General features: G+C 37.2%; 1 protein-coding gene across 23 annotated transcripts in view; it reads right to left on the bottom strand.

The window, feature by feature from the left end:
- PTPRM (protein tyrosine phosphatase receptor type M) overlaps positions 1-25,108 on the bottom strand; it is a 440,472-nt gene that overhangs the window by 173,904 nt on the left and 241,460 nt on the right. For all 23 annotated transcript variants that reach the window (XM_086892393.1, XM_086892399.1, XM_086892410.1 and 20 more), the window contains exons 12-13: positions 3,188-3,461; positions 2,037-2,073 (exon numbers count right to left, since the gene is read on the bottom strand). In XM_086892393.1, the coding sequence (XP_086748519.1) occupies positions 2,037-2,073; positions 3,188-3,461 (311 nt within the window). The remainder of the gene's footprint in view (positions 1-2,036; positions 2,074-3,187; positions 3,462-25,108) is intronic.

Raw genomic sequence — 25,108 nt, 5'->3', positions numbered from 1 at the left:
AATGTACTGAGCTACTGTACCGAGCTGTTCGTGGGTGTTGAACAGGAGAGGAGAATGAGAGAGGACAATTTTAAGTCTTGTCCCAATGCAGGTATAGTGATTCCTGACCTACAGACATAGAGCATGTTTTCTGGTTTTTTTTCTAACCCAAATGTGGAAGGTCCAGAGCAAGCACAGCATTCTGCTTTTCCCTTAAGTATCTCTGTTAGAACCAAAGGGAAAACATCTGTGCAGACAGCTACTTTTAATACCATATTAAAATATCCCATGGTGTCCATTTAATTTTTTTAAGATTAATACAGATTAAAAATATAATACAAGCATTCGGTTTAAAATCATGGAAATCAGTGCTTTACTGTAGCCCCCCTAAGAAAATTTTTATTTTAGGGGCTATAAATACCATTAAGGATACCTCTGTTTAGAAAAAAAAAAAAAAAGTCCTAACAACAACTTCTAACATTATTTTATTATGAAAAAATATGAAACATGCTTTCAAAACAGGAATGTAGGGAGATTTGTTTAAAATAAAAGCTGCATTTCTCACATTTCCATTGCCAAATGGGTTAGCTCAAAGTAGCTTGTTGCTATGGGAGCTATTCCAATCCACAAAGTTACCCTCGCTTCTCAAATGAGAGTAAAAATTTTCAGTCAGTCAGTCAAGTAATTTAAATAGTTGAACATCCTTTAGTGATCAGGAATACAAATCTTCAAAAAATTTAAAATCCATTCCTGTAATCATCTATTATGATTTCTGGTATAATGTAGTTCACTCCTGATATCTCTGAAGCTATTTGAAAACAATACAAGATTTCACCTGCATCTGGAATTAATCTCTCATCTGTGTTATATTTGGGTTGAGTTCAGATATTTGAAAGATTTCTATGGTTTAGTAAGCAGTCAGTTAGTAAATGAAAATTTAAACTACTTCCTTTGGTTTGGAAAAGAAAAGAAGCCAAGAATGAGCTCAAAGAGACACAAAAATGTATTTGTCACGGTAGGGAGTATCCAAACTTTCAATGGGGACAACTTTATGCTCTTTATGCTAACATTTCTGTTACTTTTAAGTAGTGACCTTCTCATCCACCCCATTTAGACTTAGAGGTGGTGATGGAATTGTGAAGGAAATCATGGTGGGATCAATTCCATTGGGGTAGTCACTGAGACAGTCATGAGCAAGGTGCAGAAGTACAGGGATGAAGCAGTTTTTGTTTCATGCTCCTGCCAGGCGCCCTGTCAGGTGGTATTACCTGCTCCTACTCAGAGCACCACACTCCTTCCAGTTCCTCTACTACAATCTCCAAGTAAACTGTACTATTCCATCACTTCTTTTTAGTTAGTCACTTCTTTTTAGGCTTTTAAGTTGCCACCACCTAAAGGTACTAAAAAAGTGAGACTACAAAGACAATCACAGATAGATCTAGCCCCCAAAGATAAATAGATCAGCAGCATGTTTACCTTTCCCTGTTTGGAGACAAAACCTATAGCCAGTACTGTCTCAAGTGTACATATCTGTCTCACAAATGGTAATATCATGTGCTGACAGTTGAGTAAATATAGCTGATCTGTCTCATTAAAATGAAGAACGTGATTTCTCCACTTCTTTTTTATACAGCAATTAAGTTAAGGTAATTGCTTACAAGTAAGGGGCAATTTTTCACTACGGATGTATAAGCAGCTAGTATGTACTCTGCAATTGGCAATTTTACAACTCTACTATATATATATATATATATATATATGTGTGAATGTAAGCACAAAATATTTATTGTGAGATCATATAAAAACCCACAGAATATATTTTAAGAGCCCTGTGTTCAAGCAGATACCAAAAGTAATTAATACATTTATGACTAAAAACAAACAAACAAACAAATTTCCTAGATCTCAGCTAAGGATGCAAATGATTCTATGAAAATTCTGTAATATGTTTAGTGATCTCTTTTAGCAATATAAACATTTCTGGAAGTTTTCAAATACCATGTGAGGGGAAGGTCAACAAGATGAAGTACAGAATACATGACATAATAAAAACATACCTTTTGTGGCTACCCTGACGCAGTCAATTTTAGTTTCCTGTGTCAAATAAAGAGGAAAAAGGTCACATCTTGTGTTTCTAAACAAAGAAAGTCACCCATGATTCTATTCTTAAAAGTACTAATAAAATGGCAGAGCAGAATGTGCTCCATTCAATATTTAACTGCTTATTAGCTAACTCAAAAATGCATTCATAATATGGACCAATGCTGCTTGGGTATGGTACATAAACATTCCACTTGATTCCTCTAAAAGAAGGAAATGTGAAAGATATTCACAGAAGCACAGGCAAGGAAGGGTTCAGCTTTTTAACTCTGGCAACATAATGACCTTGGGAGATTTTTTTTTTTTTCTTACAGAAAGTATAGTTTGAAGCATCGTGTTAAGACAATTTTAGAAAGAAAAAATAATCAATGCTGTTTCACATTTCTGCACTGTCGGTACACTGTGAATGAGGGACCATTATGGTTTCTGGCAGAAAACATTTCCAGGCTGTCAGCACAGACAGCCAAAGCTTATCAAGAATTGCAGGGCTCTGGGTAGGTCTGTCCAGGAAATGAAAAACAATTCCAGGAAGAATTAGCCTGATGAAACATGATCTGTGAGGATCTTTTTAAACACTTTTCATTTCAGTTCCATCTACTTCCTTTTCTTTTTAATTTGTTTGAAGAAAGGGATTTCTAATTCAATCAGGGCAACCAAATAAGAAAAAGGGAGATCAAGATGTTACAAACTAAGGTAACAGGACTGGACATGCCAAGAGAGATGTGCTAAAATCTGCAATCATGTTTGGCTTAAATGTAACGAAAGAAATCACAACATTTTCTTGTTCTAAACAAGAAAAAAACAAGAAGGAAGGAAAAAAGCCCATCAAACACAGCCACTGGACTTTTAGCTAGTAAGACAGAATGGCACCGTACTTCTTTGCCTGCTCACTACTGACAAAATGTGGTTTTCCCCTCCTCTTTCCTGTAACCTTTAATCACTAAGCAATATTGTGTTAGGAAAACTGCTATTTTTTAAACACAGTGTGTTAAATTTCACGGTTACTTCATTTTCTCATTAGCAAATAAATTGGGCATCCTGCTAGTTGATGCCAATCATTTATTTACACACAAACACTGTATAAAACCATGCCTATTGCAAGACCTACCCCATTGGCTCTGCTAGCAGCTTGAAAATAGATGCTGTAGCTCTTATGAGGAAGAAGAGGAGTATTCCAAAAACCACTGTAGGTTTTGTTATCACCAATAGTAAAAGGCTGAGCAGCTAGTAAACCATTGGCTGGAATCTCTGCAGCAAAGTAGTACTGGGAATTCAAGAGTGAGGCATTCTGGAAATGAATGGGCACTGGGTAGCACTTCAGGATTTCAGTTGTCTTTTTGGTCCTCCGTGGGCGCTCTTCCTCAACAACGATTTGATAGACACTAAGAGAGTGAAAGAAAAGAACGAAAGAAACAGTGGTTATTTTAAAACTTGGGTAGTCAAACCATCCCACCATCCATAACAGCCTACCAATATTTACTGGAAGAAAAGAACTGTTAAAAGCAAAGAACACAGGAAGAAAATGACATTTTAATATTCAGGTGTATAAATCTGTGGAATGGATTCATGCTTTCATATTCATTTTTTTCTGGAAAAACAAAATTAACCATTTGCACCACAGCTTTTCACAAAAGCAAATGCAAAGGACATTTTCTTCAAACTCTTGTACAGAAAAGGTGTACTTAATCAGTGCTAAAATGTAGAATTAAGTATTATTTTGTTCACTAAAGCAAGTATAAAGCTATAGAGTCCTTTCTCTATCTGTTTATCTTACCTAAATGAAATTAAATTAGTACTAAGATAAAAATGAAGACAAATTACAGAGAGACAGGGACCAGTGTTTGCTTAACTGTTGACTTTAGAAGTATTTATAAAAGCACAAAGTAAAATTTCAGTGGCATATTGACTATTGCTGAGCAAGTATAAAGCACTTTTTGATGGAAGTTCTTATCACTCAGCAAAGCACTTTTACACATCTTACAGGCAACTGTATTTTTCAGTTTCTGCATTCTGCAAGGCAAGTCAGTTTGCACTTGCAGTCTCTGCTGTACTGGGACCTACAGAGAACAGTCCATCCCTCTCCACTGTAAAGGTGCTATGGACATTCAGACAGGAACAAAGAAACTGCAATTTCTGCTGTATATGCAAACAGTGTAATCATTATACCCTTGCAGTTGCTCTAAAAGACTGAGTCAGTGCTTTTAAATTTGTGATGTGGGAAGTCCGTGTCTCTGAAGAGGACTGGCTTACAAATTTATTGCTTCACTGGGGACCAGTGGTTCTTAATCAGTATTTGTCTCCTGGAATCTTGAATCCCAGCAAAGAAGTCAATCTGGATAATTGATGTCGAAGTGGCAACGTGTCCACATTTTTGCGTATCATCTACATCCACTAACAATTTATAATCTTTCCAGTTGACAGTTCATAAAAACCAGCAATCTCTGCATAGGAGCTTTCTTAAAAAAGAGATATCCACAGAGTCTCCTGACATGTTACTCTTCTGTCATCTGTAGGTAGAGAATTATGTGTACAGAAGATTCTGTCCAAAGTACAGGGACACATGGGCTGAACTTCTGCAGAACCACCTCAGTCTGGACCCAGCAGGGTTTACTGGCTTAGTCCTATGCCTACATAGCTACATGGCTACTTCCCTTCTGAAGGCAAAACTGGTTTAGAAATAAAGGGATGAACTGTCCAATGACAGGAGGGATGGGGCTTTAAGTAACCTGGTCTAGGGGAAGGTGTCCCTTGACCATATCAGGGGGTTGGATTAGATGATCTTTAAAGGTCTCTTCCAGCCCAAACCCCTCCATAATTTTATGACACCACCATTTAAGGTCTTTTGAGTCTTCATAGTCTAGTATCACCAAGGGGCAGAAAAAGCCAATTTTATTGATCATCTTAGTGTTTTTTTACCAGACTTACTGATTATGTGCCCCAGACCCTGATGATTTTTAAGATCTAGCATCTTCAGTAGGAGATGCTGAACTTCTCTGCTCACAAAAAAATGCCCAGAAAGTTAACTCTGAGAATGCAATCAATACCTCTTCTTCTGTCTTAAGACTTACAACATTGTGGAGCTTTAGTTTAATGTGAACACACTCAAACCTATTTGCTTTCATGAAGATGTCTGCACACCTACAATTCTCAGAGAACTCAGCAGAAAGAAGGTGTCTACTTTTGGGTCAAACTAATTGCCTCTCAGACTCCACTGATAACAGTAACGAAATACAAAGCTCACATGTAGACAACTAGAAGTAGATACCCAAATTTAAATGTTTTAGTTTAATGCTGAACTTCATACAGAAATCTAACCATGAATAAATTTAGTACAGCCAAGGACACAGAAATGTCTTGAGGGTTCACTTGAAGGTCTCTGCCTGTACATTTTGCAGCTCTGTGCAACAAAGTCTTCATAACAAACAGAAAGATTTTCATTAGTTGATTAATTCCATGCTGAGTAGTAAATGAAGGTCAATCCACAGCAATCATTCTTTGATCCTGTGGGAACTGATTTGCAAAAAAACTAGCCATGGAATATCTACATTAAAATCTTGGGGTTTTTCTTACAAATCAAATTTTGACATGATTTTCACAATAAATTTTCTAGAACAAAATAAGAGTTCCTTAGAACTGGGGTTCCAAGCTACTTTGAAAACAGCATGTTGCCTCCTCTAACTATTAATTTGCAGTGAATTTACAATAAATACCATTTGTAAACTTAAATGGAGTATAGGAAACAAAGGCAGAAGGTGATGTAAACATTTATCCTTGCAAGGCAGTGAAGCTGGATATGCTTGCCTAATACTGCAGCAAATGTAAGAATCCCACAGTTTCACTAAAGAATGATGGATAATAAACTAAGTTACTTCTTGAAACAGGCATGAATATGAGGGACTTCAGACCAGATAAGGTAATATGACCTGTTTCAGTCCTGGCTGAAATGAGGATTCTCTTCATTTCGTCACTCAGTGATTAAAGCTACAGACAGTGGCTGTTTTAGAAACAAATCTGTATTAAAATGCTTCTTTCCCTGTGATAAATACTACATGCACTACTCCTCGTGTACCTCTCAGATGCCTGCCGTCTACTCATTTTCAGATACTTTAAAGAAAGAAGTAAGTCAACTGGAGCAATTTCAAACTCAAAATGTCTTTTAATCCTGACTCCACAAGACAAATTAGATTTGCAAGCATCTAGACCTCAAATCTATTTGCTCTTTAATAATTTAAGCACTGAAAGGTCAAACAACTCTTTTCTGTTCCCCTTCATCAAAGTCCAAATGCTAATGAAAAATAACTAAATCCTATCTGCTGGCCAATTTCCACACACTGCTGTTTCTCTGATGTAAATTAACACATTATGAGTACCCGGGTCAATGGAAACCTGACAGAATTTTACCTGAATTTACTTTTTACATTTTTTCAAATGAGATCATGCTAATGAATTTTACAAAATTACCCCAATTACAATTATAATCCAAAAGCTTTCTCTAGTTCTTACAATTAATATTGCTTTCTTTCATATGTAACAGCTGGACTGCCTAGAGCTTGAACCTCTGAAAAAGGGTTCAAGCTCAGTGAATTGAGCTAACACTGTACCACAACTATATTATTCCTCTTAGGTATACATCAGATTTCCTGTTTGAAGTTGAATTACTCCTTTTCCACACCTCTACATTTCAGAGAATAAAGTCTTCCTATCTGTAATCCAGAAAATAAGTTCTACACTACAGTGAAATGTGCCAAAAGCATATCAGTTATTGGCAGCATTTAGACTGATTTTTCTGAAGGAAAGAAATGTAATTTAAGTGCAGTTCACGTTACACAGTTCTACTACAGAATTTCAGTGCCTTGGAAATAAAATACAAGATTTGTTTTTATATAGACTGAAGTTTGCTGTTGCATTGAGAAAGGAACACATGGCAGTTATGTTTAAGATTTAAATGTTTCAAATTTGGTTATTAAAAAAGGTATATGGAAAAAATTTTTTAAAAAATTTATATTATTTTTACACTGCTTTTTATTCTAACAATTCCAAACAAGTTCTAAATTTGTATGATTATGTAAAGACACAGATCTGAACACAACAGTTTAATTTTTGTTAGAATTTACACATAGCAGGTCTCTCAGATATTTATTGAATTTGGATTGCTTAAATTGGAATGGTGTATCAATGTCTGATAAATATGCAAATTTTTTTCAGAGTTGAAAAAGAGACATGAAAGCAGAAAGAAAACATATTAGCACAGTAATAAAAGATGCTCAGAATCCTTAGACAAATGACAATTTCAAAAAAGACTTCAGTATATATCTAGTCTTAACTACATGAAATGATGGGTTTTGGTAACCTCCTGAATAGGGACATTATTCCACATTACTGGAATGCTGTAAATAAAATTTATTTAATCAAAGTCTCATTCAAAGTTACAAAATAACTTTCCAAGAAGGACCTATTGGATGCAAACATGGACTTCAGAATTCTTCATACGGGAGTCCTTAACATGTACAATCTAGACATTTATTGAAACTTATTAATCTATAATTACACCTAATTCCAAATTACAAACAAAGGGAAAACAAGCTTGATTACTTCATTATTGAACTGTCAGCTCTGTTTTGTTTCTCTAAAACAGTCTTGATGCTTTATATAACTGAGGCATTAAAGAAGTTTTCAGAATTCATTTTACAGAAGGGAGATGGCCTAAGGAACTGTATATAGACAAAGACTATTTGAATTTATTTACTAGTCTTAATACAACTGCTGTGTGTGATCCCAGGCAAGTCAATCAACTATTATGTGCTTCAGAAGTCCAGTTGTAAAATGAGAACAAGAAACTTTCTTATTCCATGTGGCCTGCTTCAACTGTTTAAAACCTCTTCAAATTCTTATTATCCTTCTTATTTTTTTCTTTTTCCCCCTAGGAAATGTACAAAGCCTGCAAAACTCTTAAGGTCCACTAAGAGTGCTCTGATTATCTGTGTTAACTGTTGGGCTACCTTTGCAGACTGTTATGGTGACATTCTTGAGTCTAATTTGAAGTTTTCTGCTCACTGTGCAGAATGCTTTATTAGAAATACACAAAACTGGTACGTTTTTATAGATCTATTTCTGTATTTTGACTTGCATGCTTGCTTTGTTTTAATGCTTACAGATTCAAACAATAGAATAACCCTTAATCTACATACTGACCATAACTTCAGTTACTCATTCCCACAGCCCTATTTACCTGCATGCTAGAATCACTTTACTATGTTCCTCTACTAAAATACCAGTTCCAAGAGAGGGCAAAATTAAGAAACCCAAACTCCACCCCATTATCTCAGTTCTAAGTTCATGAAGAAATTGACTGCTCAAACCATAAGAGTCTCCACAGTTTACAGGTCCCCAGTTTCAGCAAAACTTCTGTAGACCTTGAAAATTCTTCTATTGTACTGCCATTAAGATTTTTAAAATATAACAGTTGTTTTGTTTATGTTATACATCTAGAACTTCATAAGTATTTGTTTATCATGTGTTATGCAAGTTTATTGCCTAACATTGCTTCTTGAAAAGACTACAGCCTTTGGACAGTTTTTTCTATATAATATGCAACATAACTTCACCTCTGTGATCAGATGTCTCTGGCATGGTCACGTAGTATTTATATGGATTAACGTTGGAGATACATATCTATTTCTCCATACCCTTATATTGCACTAGATTCTTGCAATTCATCCTTTAACTCCAAATTTTACAGTTCTAGAAATGATATGTAATTATACATATGTAATGTATCTTGAAATGGAAGAGGGAAATTACCTTTTAAAGGACAGGAATTAATAATTTACGGCTAGCAGGCAAATAGAAATAGGCTACAAGAAATTGCCACTAACTCTCCTACTGTGCATGAGCATTTATATTTATTACAGGTGGGTTAAACAGAGGTGATGAACAACCCCTAATTTATCAGGTGTCTCACCATCACAGCTACACAGGTTTTGCCAGTGGGTCAGAAGTTCCAGCAACACCTAATATACAGTGAATAAAATCTATTCTGTGTGCAGTCATTTCCAGAACAGATTCAGCGCCAGAGAACCAGATGAATAGCAGTCCTGTCCTGCTGGCCACTGTCCCTGTGACCACATATTTTATCACAGGGGAAGCACACATGGTTCAACTGTGGACTAGAGGTCAGACCAGAGAGTTTTTGATTGTCAGCAGCATTATTAGCATTATTAACACTACTAATAATGGAGAAGACTCTTTAAGGTAGCTGCCTCTATTTCAGGGATGTTTTATTCGGGAGATCAGATTTTATGGGCTTTATACAATAAGCATTTAATACAGCATTGCCCACTTCTAAAAAAAAGGTGAAGAAGCTAAAAAAACAATCCCTTGTAGGAATGTAATGTTCAGATATGAAAATACAGAACTTAGAGTGAAGAAAAACAAGCAGACTAAACACAACCTCTAAACTGATGTTGGTGTACCAATGACAACAACAATGCCAACAAGTATTCTTAAAATCATACACTAATATGTAATTTATATATGGGGGAAAAAGTGATTTATGCAATGCTGCAAAAAATATTTGCACAACACATAATCATCAAAATTCTTGCCATGGTTCCCATTTAAGCACTTGACGTGCCAGTGCTAGAGGTGTATTGACTGTTTCTTTGGGTGAGCAGAGGGAATCTTAAATCCTTGCAGCTTTTTGGAGTAAAGTAGGTCTTAAATCCTTGCAACTTTTTTGTTTGCATCTTTACTTGGAGCTAGAAAGTTCCATGTAAACAAAAGCTTCACAGTTTTTGGCAGGTTTCTAACTCTTTGGAACAATTGTAACCTCACAAACGTAGGAAAGGTGCTAAGCAAATAAATACTTTGTGCTAGCAGCTTGTTCAAACTTGAATGGAATAATTCTACTTTCACACCTGGCTTTATTTACTACCTTTGCAGGTCAAGAGATAAGTCTGGTTAGATCTTCCAAGGCAAGGCCTGTCTTCATTCTCAGGAAATACTATTACTGGCACCCGAAATTTTCAGCCCATGGGGAAAAATCAAATTCAAGAAATCTTTTTGCATCAGACCTGTCATGAACACAAGAGAGACTAATATTATACAACACCTCCATTGTCATGCAAGGAGCCCTATTTCTCAGATCAATCACAGCAGAAATACCTAAACGGCTGTAAAGGAGGAGATAAGACAGCTTAGGTTCAGTCCCCAGAGATAGTGCCAAATGTAAACTCTCAGGTGTCGTAATAAGCTTTATCTTCACAGACCCAAGTCCACTGGGGAACAGTATCTGGTTTTTAATGTAAAACTCCTAAGCTGCTTTGTGACTGCCCAACTCTTTTGTATGGATGGTCTCAAAGACTTAAAAGTCAGCATTTACAAAGGAGATTTTCTGGGAAAAATACATCCAAGCAAATCTCTCCTTAGCATTCCCGTGGTTTTATACAGGAAATCCTGACAATTTTTCCAATGGAAAGCATTGTGTCACTGGAAGTTAAAGATATTTTGCTTGTTCTTTCCTCCAAGGACAGTCACCAGGGGAGGATACGACAAGGGGTTCAATTCCCTTTAGAAGGAAAACATTTGCTACATAATATCTTAATTGCAGAAAAGACAGGCTCTGAAAATGCTAATTTAATGGCCACCATAAGTACATAATACATTGAAATTATTTTTTTCCAGAAGCAGAAGAAAAAATTCTCTTTTGAAAATCTGGACTCCCTAGGATTCAAGGGACACATCAGAGCTTTAGCTCTAAAAATTGCATGAAGAAAATCTGCAAGGAAAAGGAGACAATGATGCATGCTCCTTCCACTTTCCAGTGGCCAGATGGGTGCCACCTAGTCCTGATGACACTGGGTGTTCAACTTTCTGTCTTATTTCCCAGTACAGAGATTCATTGTTTTAGAGAATCTAAGCACACTTGTCAGGGGCAGAGAGTGTCCAACAGATCTTCAGCCTTGTAATTGCAGGCAACCATAACACCATACATAAAACCTTTCTGAAATGTTTCTGCCTTCAGATTCAGTTATCACAAATGACAACTCAAAATGCCGTTTCATTTTGTTAGCAGAGAAGGAAAGAGAGAGAGAGAGAGTGAAGAATCTTACAAGGATTTCAGTTTGTAATACTTTGCTATTTAGCAGGACAATAAAGATTGTGGCAGTAGATAATCTTTACTTGGTTTTACAACATAAAGTCTGCTGATGGACTGCAGTTTTAACTCTGTCACATTCATCCTTGGTAAAAAATCAATAAATTCAATACTTATGCCAACCTACATCTATTCAAAAGAAGTATTAATTCACTATTGAAACAGCATGTTAAAATTTATAAGAATCATTTTCCCAACACGTATGTAAGTAGCAGTTAGACATAACGAACAATTATTGTGGCACAAGAGACTGCTCTGTTGTTAACTGAGATTTCTGAACTGGCAAGGGGATCAAAACTGTCCTCTCAATGCTCCCAACCTCCCTAATCCTTGATAAATATTGATTAAATTATATTTTTTTTCTCCCTGGTTATACCACCCCATGGTTAATTACTTGTAATTATTTAAATACTGGTGCCCAACTAGGACTTAGGAATGTTATTACTGCACTGGCCTACAAGAGTGACCGTCATAATTACCACAAACAGGGTAACAAAGATGACAGGCTGTAACTGTTTTCACAACTGTTATGGGCATGAACATATTCACAGCTGTTATGTATATTGCTACACCTGAAACTCCTTAATTGTCTAATAGAGTTTACCCACCCCTACTCTCTCAGGGGTTGAGTACTGCTCTGTACTGATGTGATCCATCTGATGTACTAGCAATTCTGCATACTTAGAAATAACCATGTAATTCTACCTTTCTTCAACAAGGTAATCATATAGATCAATTTTTTATTTTGTAGGGGAAGTTTTTAATTATTATGGGTTAATAATCTGCCCCATACAGCATCAATGAGATCAATCTGCAAAATACAGGCTGCAAGTGACAAACTAATAGGGGCACCAGAGATCTGGCAATGTATTTTGGTGGTGGTGGTTTTTCTTTCCCCTTTTGAGTGTCTTTAGTTTTCTTTGTTTGGTTGGGCAGTTGTTTTTTTGTGTGTTGTTTTATTTTGGTTTGATTTAGTTTGGTTTTTTTCCCCACAGGAAAAAAAGGAATGCTGCACACAAGAAATTGTGCATATGAAAAGAGAGGAAAAAAAAAGACGAAACGAAACTAGGAAAAGATTGAAATATTCAAGAATACTGTAGTTTACACAAGGTAGGGATGTAGAGAATAAAAGAAGAAAATAACACATAATGTATTGAAAACAACTTGACGTGTATCATCCTATCTGGTAAATAAGAAGTGAAAATAAAAAGTAGCAGTAGGAAAGATGAAATAGAAATGAAGTCTATCTAATACAGACACACTGAAAACAAAGCATTTTTAACAACTTGCACCCAGCTACTTTTTTATAAACTACATGCAGTATGTTTGGAAAAGGTGCTTGATTTCATAGCTATATTATGAAATCAAATACCTTTTACAAACAAATTGTGCATAATTTATAAAATTATTTTATTTCATAGGAGTTAAGACATCATATCATGTCCTTTTATAAAACTGGGGGGGGGGGGGGGGAATTGTTATCCAAGAATGACTGCCTACAAGATGTCTTCACACTCACTATGATCTACTGAGTATTTTTTTTAATTTCTCTACCAACTGATGCTTGGCTTCTTACTTAAATAACTCTGGTAGACGCAAGCTTATAATCTTTTTGATAGGTATGTCACCATTAACTTTTTGGCAACAATAAAACATCTCTGCTGACAGCTCTTTCATGCTAAACATCCCATTTACATTGACCAGGTATTATTAAAAAAGGCCATTTGAAATAGAAGATGCTTTCAAGCCTTATAAATAGACTAAGACACTGCAAGTTTTACTGCAAGAAATCCAGACTGCTGTAATCCCATCTCTGCTCCACATGTCACCCGTGATACCCAGCTCCCACCCTCAGTATGTTCAGCTCCTTTTAGTATCTCCCAAACACTGGCTGGAAAAGAGGTGACACATGCTGTGGCTGCTTCTGGGCTACTTACTGGCTTGATGGTATGTGAATTGAAGATCTCTGCTGATGGACCACATGAAATGAACTAACTCATACTCTAACACATCCTAACCCTTCAGATGCTAATCTGGGTCTTTCACAGAGGTTCCAGAGTATGTGAGAAACTTATTATTTCTGCAACATTCAAATTATTGCTTGCAAAATTTCCAAGAGGTCCTATATTAAGGAGGGAAGGAACATATAGGGGCAGATGAACAGGATGATACTTAAGACTTGTTTTCTTAGGAAACCAGGAAAAAAATCAGGTGTAAACTTTAACTTATTTATGAGTAAGAAAGTTTAATTCAGATCCTGGACATGTAATATAGCACACAGAAGACAAGGAGTACTCCCTTTCTTCATTTTACCAGTGAAGTTTTATTCCTACTGAGTAATGACTCAGTCCCTCTAGGAACCAGATACTATTGATCTCACTCCACAAGGCTTTATGCTCTTAATTTAAACCCAAGCAGCAATGTCACTAACTTAAATGATGCTGGTCTAAACTGAACTAACCTAAAGCTTCAGATCCTCCAGGGCTTTCAGATCGACTTCATTACCAAGCAGTACAAAACAGAGATGCCTCCTACTTTCTTTATGGTCTTCTCACAGCTTGCCTTTAAAATGAATGACAACTACAAAGAGATTGTGAGATTACTAATTCCACAAAATAGTCCACAAAGCCTCTATTCTGAGATCTTCTGGTGGTCAACTTGGAAAAGCTGAATAGAAAATAAATAAATATTTTTCAGAGAGTGAGTTATACATTCAGCTGCTTATTATGCCACTCTTTACCATTTCCAAGTTGTTTACAATCATATATAGGTATATTTTCCTCTTTTTCTTTAGAGTATTTCCACTTATTTTAACCTAAGATATAGGAATGAAGATCGCATCATATATTGACTTGCAGAAAGCTGAATGGATTGTCCCTAACCTCACCAGAAATAAAACTGTGCTCTCATCTGCACTGATCCCCAGGGCTTGATCTCCTAGGCCATCCTTCCAACCACAGCAAGGCTGCACTTTTCTGTAGCCAGAAACACACTGCAGCTCCTCTCCTGACCATGTGAAGAGGCTTAGCTCCTCTTCATCTTTGCAAGAGAGCTCTCCCTTGGGGAAGAAGGGCCTACTCATTCTCTAAGCAACTTCGTTGTGTACAAACAACTAAAACTAATTTTAAAAGGAAGTTGCAGGTATAGATTTCAAGAGGCTATTTTTGCTGTTAGCAAACAATGAACAAACCATTTCAAGTGCAGAGCTTGTTCTATACTATCCTGCTAAAGATCTTTTCTGAGTACTTTCTTCCTGTAATCACCTATTCAAAGCACTGAGGGAAGAAGGAAGAGGTTGATAGAGAGGTAGGGAGAAAGAGGGATGCAGTGGAAAAACGGGAGAGATGGAGAGGGAGAGGTAGAGGGGGAGGGAGATTTCTGTGTAAAATCCTGCTGAGAGCAGGGATGCCAGCTAGTCACGAGTTATGTGGGAAGTTTTTATAATGAAAACCACCGATCATCAAAGTTATCTAGGTTTATGAAACATTTCTCTCCAATATTTACAGATATTTTTGTGGTAAGACTTTTTCCATATTTAAAAAATCTGTATTAAAAAAATCTTCCATCAGAATAGCTTAGAATAACACCCACCACCCCCTTGGTTCAGAGTGCAGTGTGAAGAAATCATTTTGGTTTATCCCAGTTTAAAGGACAAATAGCAAAACAACTTAGATATTCAGATTTCTACATTTGTCATGCTGTGGAGGCGTTTGTGCTTAGCAGAGATCAGAGGACAGTGTGTAACTCTTAGTACAAAGAGTGTATGACCTAAACTGGTCTTGCTCATAAAATATAATAATGAAAACAGTTAATAGCTGATCTTGCACAGACCATTTTTGTTAGATGCCACTTGTCTGATTTAATAACACAACACTGAATATTTCAGTCTTGTAACTTTAATTTCTCTTTGTCCTGGCTTGATCAAGATAAGATCAGTTCTAAATTGCTTTGGAATATTAGCTGGGTACCATGAATTTATTTTGTATTCTCTCAACCATAACTCATTACATGGAACTTGCTTGGCATCAATAAGTCACTATGGCTTTTGTGTGTGTATGCGTGTGTGGGAGCGTGTGTGTGGCTCAATACCCTGCTGCTAGGCTATTTAGTGATAAAATCTGATATAATAAAATATTAATTACAGCTGAAAGGTTGGGCGAGAAATATGAACTCAATTACAGTCCCATATTGTGAACAAAGGGCACGGTGAAAAAATCCTTTAGTTATAGATGTTTGGGATAATAAAAGAACAACTAGAACATTAGACTCAAGCTGAGTGCTCCCTAAAAGGCCACCTGTTATTAATCTTCACATCAGGCATAGAATTTCAAGTAAATTAGGTCAAGATGAAAGACTTTTGCTGCTGATTTTTTTTTACTTAACTAATTTAAAGATTTCTTTATCTGAGTAGTTTTACTTTGATGTCACTGCAATAATTTAGTAATTAGAAATTTGTAAGAAGCACAAGGACACGGCAATTGTAATGAAAGGTTGGATATCATATATAGTATGCAAAATGATCACCTTATATGGCGGCAAGAATTAGCAATTTATTCTAGAATTCTTCAGTCAAATTGCCAGTTTCTCAGAACCAAACTTCAGATGTGGTTATGCCATCTTAGAAAGCCTCTTTTTTTTGGTTTGGTTTGATTTTTCTTCAAAAAATACCAGCAGTAGAATGTAAGTTATTCTAAGACTTCTTAACACATACATTTTTTTTCATCTGTTTGATTTACCTGAGTGTGAAGTCAGATGCATTACCGAAGACTTAACAGAATGTGACCAGATTGCAAACAAGCACAACTGTGATTCAAAGTTAGTCCAAATCAAATAATATGACCTTGAAATCCCATGCTCAGTAGCAAATCATAAGAACTAAGAAATCTTTTCGATTACTGCAGGCTAAAATGTGCCATTAGATCATAAAATAAGATTCTCATTGTCTGATGAACTGTGTTCTCTATTAACATTGTTTTCAAATTCAACACATTTTGCTGAAACTATGGCAATATATTTTGGTATTAATCCAGAAAAGAGATTTTCAATGAATTTACATTTATGATACTTGAAACAATCCAAAGACCATTTCAAAGCTTCTTAATCAGCTTTATGTTCTTTGCTTAATTTCTTTTTAAAAAGAACACAGAAAAATGATAAGTTCATAAACACAAGATAAAAGTATCTTGGTACAACAAGCAAAGTGCTTTTATAAGGCAAAATTACACTAGTTTTCAGGTTGCCAAGGCCAATTTACAGAACAGGAAAGCATGGAAAAAGGAGTAAAGTCTTGCCACAATTTAAAATAAAGAAAGCAAAACTGTCTAAAATAATTTAGTCTAAAAAAGAACAAAGTTAGAGGGGATCTGAGGGAAATATTCCAAATGGAAAGCCATGTCAGGGCCGGCTGTTCCTTTCTTTTCAATCTGTCACAGAGGAAGAAAATGCTGAAGCACAATGGTACTGAAGTACAGATCAATGAGGAAGATACAGAAGAAAATTCCAGGAGTCTGAACACACGCAAACCAATATGCAACAATCTGCAAGATCACATAGCCCATCTTATCGGAATCAGAAGTATCACTTCTGCAAGTGTATGCCTAACTTTCTCATACTCAAAGACAGCTCACAGCTGCTTGAAAATGGAATGCAAAGATTCATTACAACACATTACAACAGCTCTAGCAAAGTTGTTGATGGCACCCAAACCATCAGATTCCACCTGGGTTCCATCCTGCTATGTGAGGCAAAGAGGAGGCAAAGAAGGAACGGACTGGGTATTTTTCTTATTATAGAATGTGATGCCATGCTGTTACCCTGTCTTCATCAATTATGTAGAAAATTGATCTACCAAGGTCTGAATGAGCAGTTTACTTGGGATTCTCAAGAAAACAGGAAGGCCAATTCCCACCTAATGGAGGCAATTGTAGTTCTTTGAGTCTAAATGGGATGAATATGTTATGTCATTTCCACTAAATAATTCCGAGATTCAAGCATCTGCTTTAAAATAAATACTCTGTTGTTTTCATCCTACAGTCGTCAAGGTAGCTGGATTTGATACAATAAAATACTCTACAGGAATGAAAAGAAATGGAGTTACACAAAAAAGCAGCAGTCTTCATGTAAGAACCTGACCCGGTAATATCTACTTTCAAAGAAATCCAGCCACTTTCAAACAAGAGATTTCTTCCTCAATAGCCATGAAGAAAATCAATAGCTACACAAAGTTAAATTAGAAGAGCAGTGAAAAAAATACCTTGAGAAATTATGTGATCTCCTTAAGGAATGGGAACATTCCCTCAGATCTAAATCCATACATAAATAATAGAGATACACTATTGCTCAGTCTCTTGTATTCAACTCCCAATTTATGCATATTATATGTGATGCTGCCTCCTAGAGCAGTGGTTTTCATTCTGTTCTCCACAAATTTGTAGAAAATGCAGTTTGCAGAAGGTAAGAAAAACATACCTCTCCTGAATTTCAAATTACAGCAATAAGATCTTCATGTGTGCTTAAATATCTTCAGGGGTTTATAAATTAAAAAAATAATTCTATTAAGATAAACTGACTATAAAGATTACAAGTAAGTGATATTCTAGTTCAATGTTTTCTAGTAAACAATAGACTACTGCAATGATGTAACTATGCCCTGGAGAGTGCCCATGAGGTGTGAACAGTCTGCAAATACACTGATGTTCATGAGCATGACTATGGCCAGTTGCACAGCTTTTATTTATGAATTTGAATTAATATGTACATGCAAACTGATCAAGGAGCCTGGATATTACACAGAATTTAAGAAGTAGGATTTAGAGCAGGAGATCAGCTAATGGATTAATAATACTGTTAACACTAAATATATCCTACATCTACAAATCTGTGGACTGGAAATTCACAACTGAATTGAGCTGGGGAATTAAGAAAATAGATGTAATAAAATTAGCAGTTTATAAGTAGAGGGAGAATGCTTATTTTCTCCCTTTATCCAAGGATGCTCTGCAATCTGCTGGTTTGTGTACAGCACAGGAAGAAAAATATTTGCTGAGGCAGCTGACTGAATACACAAGCCAATTTCAACAGGTTTTTTGATTCAAAGCTTGGAAAATGTTTACAGCTCATTAAAGCACTCACAGTGGATATGAAGTTTTTAATCTATTCAGTGAGGGGATTCAATGTGGAACATGGAAGGACTAGCTCAAACAGATCCACTACAATCATTTAAGATGTGGTCTCATTTGTCCATTTTCTCCTGCTAGATGCTTTGTTTTCATGGGAAAATTGGTGGGAAGCAGCACATGCCTTTGCTTCAGCTGCAACTGCAGAATCGAGTGCTATCACTTAAGCACCCAAGGCACAGGCACATTTTCTCCTGCTGGTCTGCTGTAGGAGAGCAAGACCACAGCAAAAATAACCACAACAGAATTCTCGCCTCTCAATGTTATCGTCTCTTTTCACAACTTAAATGCAGTGGGTTCCAGTCCAGCAATTTGGAAACAGAGATTACTGTGCTCATTTTCATTCTTTCTTCCCTACAAAAAAGCTCTGCAGGGCACTTTAATCAGCAGTTCAAAATGATGCAGGCAGACAGAAAACAAGTCAGTTTTTGTGGCATCGTCCCCAGTTTTCAGGACTTCTCTGGATAAATACAAGGCTGACCTTCTGTTTTGTCAGTGAAGGTATAACTCTTCCTCCTCCCTGCACTGGGAATGACTCTGGTAGGATTAGGTGGCACAGAAACCTTGGCAGCATGACATTGTGCAGCTCTTCCCACAGGAAATCTGGCTGTAGATAAAAGATTCTGCACAGTTCAGGATTAGCACAACTGTTAAATACAGATGAGATTTTGGCCTTGTGCTTCTACTACCCTACGAGGCTAATCTTGAAAACAGCTTCAACTCTGGATGTGAGAATGCCATTAATTCATCTGTCCTCATCTGAATTCCCCATGGTAGTTTCTCCCTAAATTCAACATTTTTATAATGCCTTACACATGTATCCTACCACTTTCTGAGGCTGCTTTAGGCTGAGGCTTTCACACTTCTCCTGACTAAAGAGCTGCCGCTTTCAGTTGTAGAGCCCAGTAAGTGACTCTAATGTTCCTTTGTGTCATTTAATGTAATCCAGTTGAGCAGATTAGCTTTTACTAATGCTTTAGAGTCAAGATGCTTGTTGTAAATGCCAGTGATTTCCTTTCCTACTTAAATGAACAGAATAACAGAAAGTTTACATGTTAATATTCAGCAAAATGAATACTCCTTCAGCATCAAGTGTGGGGAATGACAGTGTTTCACTTGGAGTGCATCTACAGCTTTTCTTTCTCTTTCCATGCAGCACTCCTCTTTATCCTTTTCTTTTCCTTTAACATTACTTAGTATCAAATAAAAGCGTTTATTTGATTGCTTGAAATATGAGATCAAAATGCTTTAGAACAAATGGTTCAATGGTTTAGAATAGTTAAATCAAAAATTTATACTGAGAGTTAGGAATCGGCCCAAATTACTTTGTTCTGGAAACCACAGTCCTCCTGCTGTACATTTAAGTATTAGCAACAGAATTTTTTTTAAGCAGCTACTTAGTGTTTGTTAGTGAATAAAGGGCTCATACAAACTTGCTCAAAATGCACAATACTGAAGAAAAATTCCCAAGGTCAATGGCAGTATGGAAATGCAATTAAAGTGGTACTGATTACAACTGTGTTGCAACCTAAATTATTAGAAAAATCCCACTGACTTTTTGCTCCTTGTCACTCAGACAACTCTGATCCATGTGAGAATCTTGACAAAAGCTCTCCTGGGGGCTGTCATGTACAGAACACTGAAATATGTACTTTTGGCGCCATAGTGCTGTGTGACTTTAACTAGCACCACCTTCCTGACAGATATATACACTTGTTTCAATTCACCACTGCCTAGAGGATTTATATTTGAGCTGTTTATATATATGCTCTCTGAACTAAAATTGCTCTCCTTCTTCTCTGAGGTTTATCCCTCTGATGCATTTTTAGAAAACAACCATTTCTTCTCTTAGCCTTAACTGGTTAGCTAAAAAACAAGTTGAATTCTCTTGGATCCTCCATATGTAACACAGTTTTTCCATGACCATTTATGCCAAAACACTCACTGCTGTAGCACCAGTACATTGGTATTTCTTGGTAGATCAGAACAAGGTACAGGAGCTCACATGAGCTCCTGCCAGCATCTTGTACAGTGGTGCTCAGAGCTTGTCACCTTTTCTGGAAACCCCACCTGCAGAGTACAGTCTATTTGCCTATTTCACAGCCATGCTGTGTTTTGATGATTCACAGTCATAGTGTAAGCCATCCACACACACTTTCTTCTCCTCTGTTACTTCCAAAAATGAGCCTCTATCTTACAATGTGCATCCTTCTTATTAGCTCATAAAAGGCAACTTTGCATCTCATCCTGAAGGCTATTCAGTATTTTCTGTGCAATGTTCCAATCCAATGCTGCAGGCAGGATTACTGTCAAATGGATTCAAATGTGTTGAATGTGTTATATTTTAGATCTATAAATGAAACAGGCATTGAGTCACCTCTCAGTTGATAATCCAGTACATCACTATACAGCATAGTGACCATGTACTTCTATCACAGTCTGTTTCAGAGCTCTTAAGAACCACCTAAATTACATATTTAATTTAAATACTTATGAAAGAAAAGGAACTCAATCTTGAGAATCACAAAAAGTAGAAAGTATATGGCATAGTTAGGGAACAGAAATATTGATGTGCAACATTGCCAAGGCCTCAGCACTACCAGGGGCCAAGCAGACAGGGCTTGCAGTACCACTTGCAAGCCTGACCTGAGCGCTCATTTAGTCAAATGGGTGAATGAAGACCAAAGGTGACACCGTACTTTTCACTTGGGACACCTCACTTTGGCATCTAGAATTTGAGAGGAAAAATACTGATGAGAGTCAAACCTTCGCAAAAACAAAATAACTGAGGTATGATGGCAAGCTATGGTAATTTCACACTGACAAGGATAAGGAAAGTGAACATACCTAATGCACATTAAGGTCAACAGTGAAAGCTCCCAGAGAGAGCAATGGGTTATGCATGCCTGACAACTCTTAACCACAGTTTTACAGGAGTTTAGAATGGGTCACTCAGCACTGTGGCTACAAACTAACATACATGTGATGCACATTGTCAGAAAATTACTTTAAAACATCTCCACAATGTACATCCCCACACAATCCGGTCCAACAACCACCTGGGGAAATGTAGCTGGCCCACACACTCCCCCTTCAATCCTTCCACAGCACACAGTAAAATGAAAACAAATCCCTGGCACACTTCAGTAAGCACAGAGCAACAGCACCTCTTTCTTACATTTCCAAGGAGTGCTCTGGTTGTTCTGCATTTGAACTTGAGTTTGGTTAAACTGAGTACTCCTTCAAAAATCATGCAGTGCAGTAATTCCCAGTGATGTTCACAACTCCTTCACTGTGGTCCCTACATGACACACCTTCTTCTCTCAAGGCAAGCACCCAGAAGGACATTTGAGCCCCCGACACACAGTGGGAGAAACATGTCTCTACAACTCCAGAGGGTGACTCTGACATGAAGGAATGATTGTACCTCTCATACTGTCTCTACGGAATGATCAATGCCTCTAATCGAGGAACTTCCTAAACTCAGACAGAAGTAGGTGCTTACATTTAAAGAGCTAAAATACACCTTATTTGAGCTTTCACTGTATAGGTCTACATCTGCTTAAGATACAAGTGTCTGAGCTCTCTCAGGAGAGATGTGACATTCATACCAGCTTTTTCTACAATAACTTCACAACTCTAGCAGGGGTTAACTCAGAGGCTGGGGTTAACTACTGCTTTCAACATGAGAGGCTTTGACCATACTGCTCCCACACCCCAAATATCTGTACTGCATTACTGTGGTCTGCTGAGGCTGGTGCTGCATGAAAACACAAATATGAGAAAAATCAGAGAGCTAGGAGAGTGTGCATGATGAAACCTGTCTAATCGAATGGAGACTCTCCTTATGCTGTCCATTATTTCTGCTTTTATTTAAATACCATCTAAACTGTAACACACCGAAAGTCCCATGAGAAAAGAACATGGACTTCGGGTCTCTTGTTTGCCTGAGAGGAGCTTCAGGAACTTTGTACTTCCAGTTAGAGGTTTCTGGGGCTTTATTGGAAACATATGATACTTGAGAATAGGTTGGTGGCTCAGACTTACTAACACTGAGCAGCTTAAAATCCATCTAAGCTATTTATGAAATCTTATGCTATCTAAGCTGTTAAATTGCTGGAAAGGTCCCCAGCAGGCTGTGGCACCACCCAGCTAACCACTCTCCCCAAAATTCCCAGACGTGAATCAGGGCCTGTTCCCAAATGGCAATTTGGGAATCCTAGTGCCTGGGAGCTCTGCAGTATGAATATGGACTGGTTTTAGCCAGTTTGCCTCAGCAAAAGAGAATGGTACTGGACATAAAAATTTCACTGGTAAATATGCACACCTGAAGTCTGAGCTCAAGTACATTAATCTGAGCACTGAGTAGCCATCCCTCCCAAAGGGGTCATGAAAAATTATGACCCCGTTCTATTCCTTGAATACTTAGAGACTGAGCTGTTCATTTTAGTAAGTAGATTTAAGAAAAACATGTTTTATCAATTCTGACTGAAGTTGGCAATACAGAGCCAGCAAAACAGGTGTGAGTTCCAAGAGTTAATGATTCACTTGGTTGAATTGTTGCTGGACTTCAGCTTTCATGAGGGAGATCGGAAAAATCCAGTGCTTCAAAGGATCTTAACAAAGAACTGATGTAGATGAACTGAACTATCATGCTGTCAGAATGAGAGGTAAGCGATATAGAGGAGACTATCATAAGGAATTTTGCAAAGAAATTATCTCCACTGCAACCTACTTCAGGCCAGCATGTAGAAGGAAGGTTTTAAAAAAAAAAAGCAGAGCCTCCTAACAGTGCAGCAAATTTTTAAGTTGTTAATTATAACCAAAATCTGTGAGAAAGTATTAGTGAGTTATAAAACTGAAATTAATCTCTTCAGAGATATGGAATAATCTTTTTTTCTCTTTTATTCTTGAATTGCTCTAGCTTGCTTTACTTATTATGGATTAATTTTTATTAATTGCTAAGTGACAGGTGTCATTACATGCTGAGTTCTCAGTGAGACAAATTAGTACTTGAAGAAATCAAGAATCAATACTCATTTTGCCCAGGGACTATGTGAGAAGTCACAGCAAAAGGACCACGGAAATTTCTGAACCAGCTAACAGGACATGTGAAGCTGCACCATGCATGTCCAGGCAACAGGTACAATAAATTCCAGTTCAAGTCGCAGTAAAAAATCCAAGGACAAGTTCTACTGCATAACAAAAAAGAATTACAGGGTTTTTATAGCATAAGCAATTACTGCACCGTTCCCTCAATGAAACAGAAATTGACCCTTCTGCTGTAAATAATTTTACTTGTTGCTATAAAGAAGTGACAATTATGGGCATTAATAAAACCCAATCCCTTCTCTTCCACAGACATCCTCAAACAACTTTACTGGCTGCCTTACAGGTTGTAAAACTATGATTTGCAAAGAGCTGACCCTACAGCACACAATTCAGGCCTTTATGTTTACAGACCCTTAAGCAATAGAAAGGATGCTGGTAGCAAGCAAATTAAAGAGTTTCCTTCATGCTCTTCAGGTCCTGTAGTCTCACAGTAATTTGAAAGTCTTTATTTTGAACATGGCATTCGAGAATATTAGAGAGTTAGTAATGCTACTTAAACACGTAGAACTAGCTACATTATTTCAAAATGCCCATTTCTTTATCATAAATACACCTAATATCCAGACTGTTTTATCTGTGAGCTTTAGAAAGGCCAGAGTTCACATTTCATTTTATTGGGAAGCTTTCCAAATTCTGCTGGTAAACGTACAGTTCTGACACTTCTCTCCTCAGCTGTGTCTACATAGGATTTTCTTTTTTCTCATTACTGTATTACCATGTTATGCCACTGGGAATAGAAGGAAATTACAAAAACATGCTAGCATTACATAATGTGCAAGGCAAGAATTGTGAGGGGACATAGCTAAAAATGCAGATATTGCAATGTCTTTTTTGGCATATGCTGTTGCCATGGTTTTGCCCACACAGAGCACTAACATCTCTTATTGTACCAATCAGCATTCTCCCATTTCAAAACTCATTTGCTCACATATCCTGAATTTATAATTATACTCATGATGTCTGCCTTCATAATTCACTCACAGTAACTAATGCTGTGCTCTCACTACGCAACAGAGAAACTCAGACAGAGATAGCAGAAACTTCAGGAAGGGGACTGTAACTTTGAGGCCCAGATCTGTGGCTACAGTATACTCACAAGAGCAATGCAAGCGTCTCATGGACTTTTCACAATAATGGAAAGTATCCTGAAACTTTTGTATTTAGAGTGTTTGAAACCCTGCTGCTTTCTGAGTTCCAGTGGTATCTGCATGTGTTTCCAAACAGCCTGCCTGCCTTGCTAGGTTGGTTTTTTTTGGATTTCTTGATTGCCAGTGAAACAATTAAAATCTGCTGAACTCCAGACCAAGTGAGTGATTTTTGTTAAGATGGTACATGTCAAGAATAAAGATAGGCAGTGGCTTTTCTGGAAGGCTGTCAGATTGGAGAATCCTGAAAAAGCTCTCTCAGGCTTCAGATGACCCCATTTCTTCATATGGAAGCGGATGGGCAGTGCTGCATGACCTAACTCATGTGGCACACTGCCTGCTGCCAGCCTACGAGGAAGGGAGCAGACACAGTGACAGAGCAGAGACGATGGCCAGACATGCGGAAGGCTGATCCTCACAGCACCAGTCATGCTGAAGGAAAG

This window comes from Cyanistes caeruleus, chromosome 1 (assembly GCF_971803275.1).
Source record: "Cyanistes caeruleus chromosome 1, bCyaCae1.hap1.1, whole genome shotgun sequence".
Lineage (NCBI taxonomy): Eukaryota > Metazoa > Chordata > Aves > Passeriformes > Paridae > Cyanistes > Cyanistes caeruleus.
The sequence above is the reverse complement of the archived record's forward strand: the minus strand, read 5'-3'. Positions and strand labels throughout refer to the sequence as shown.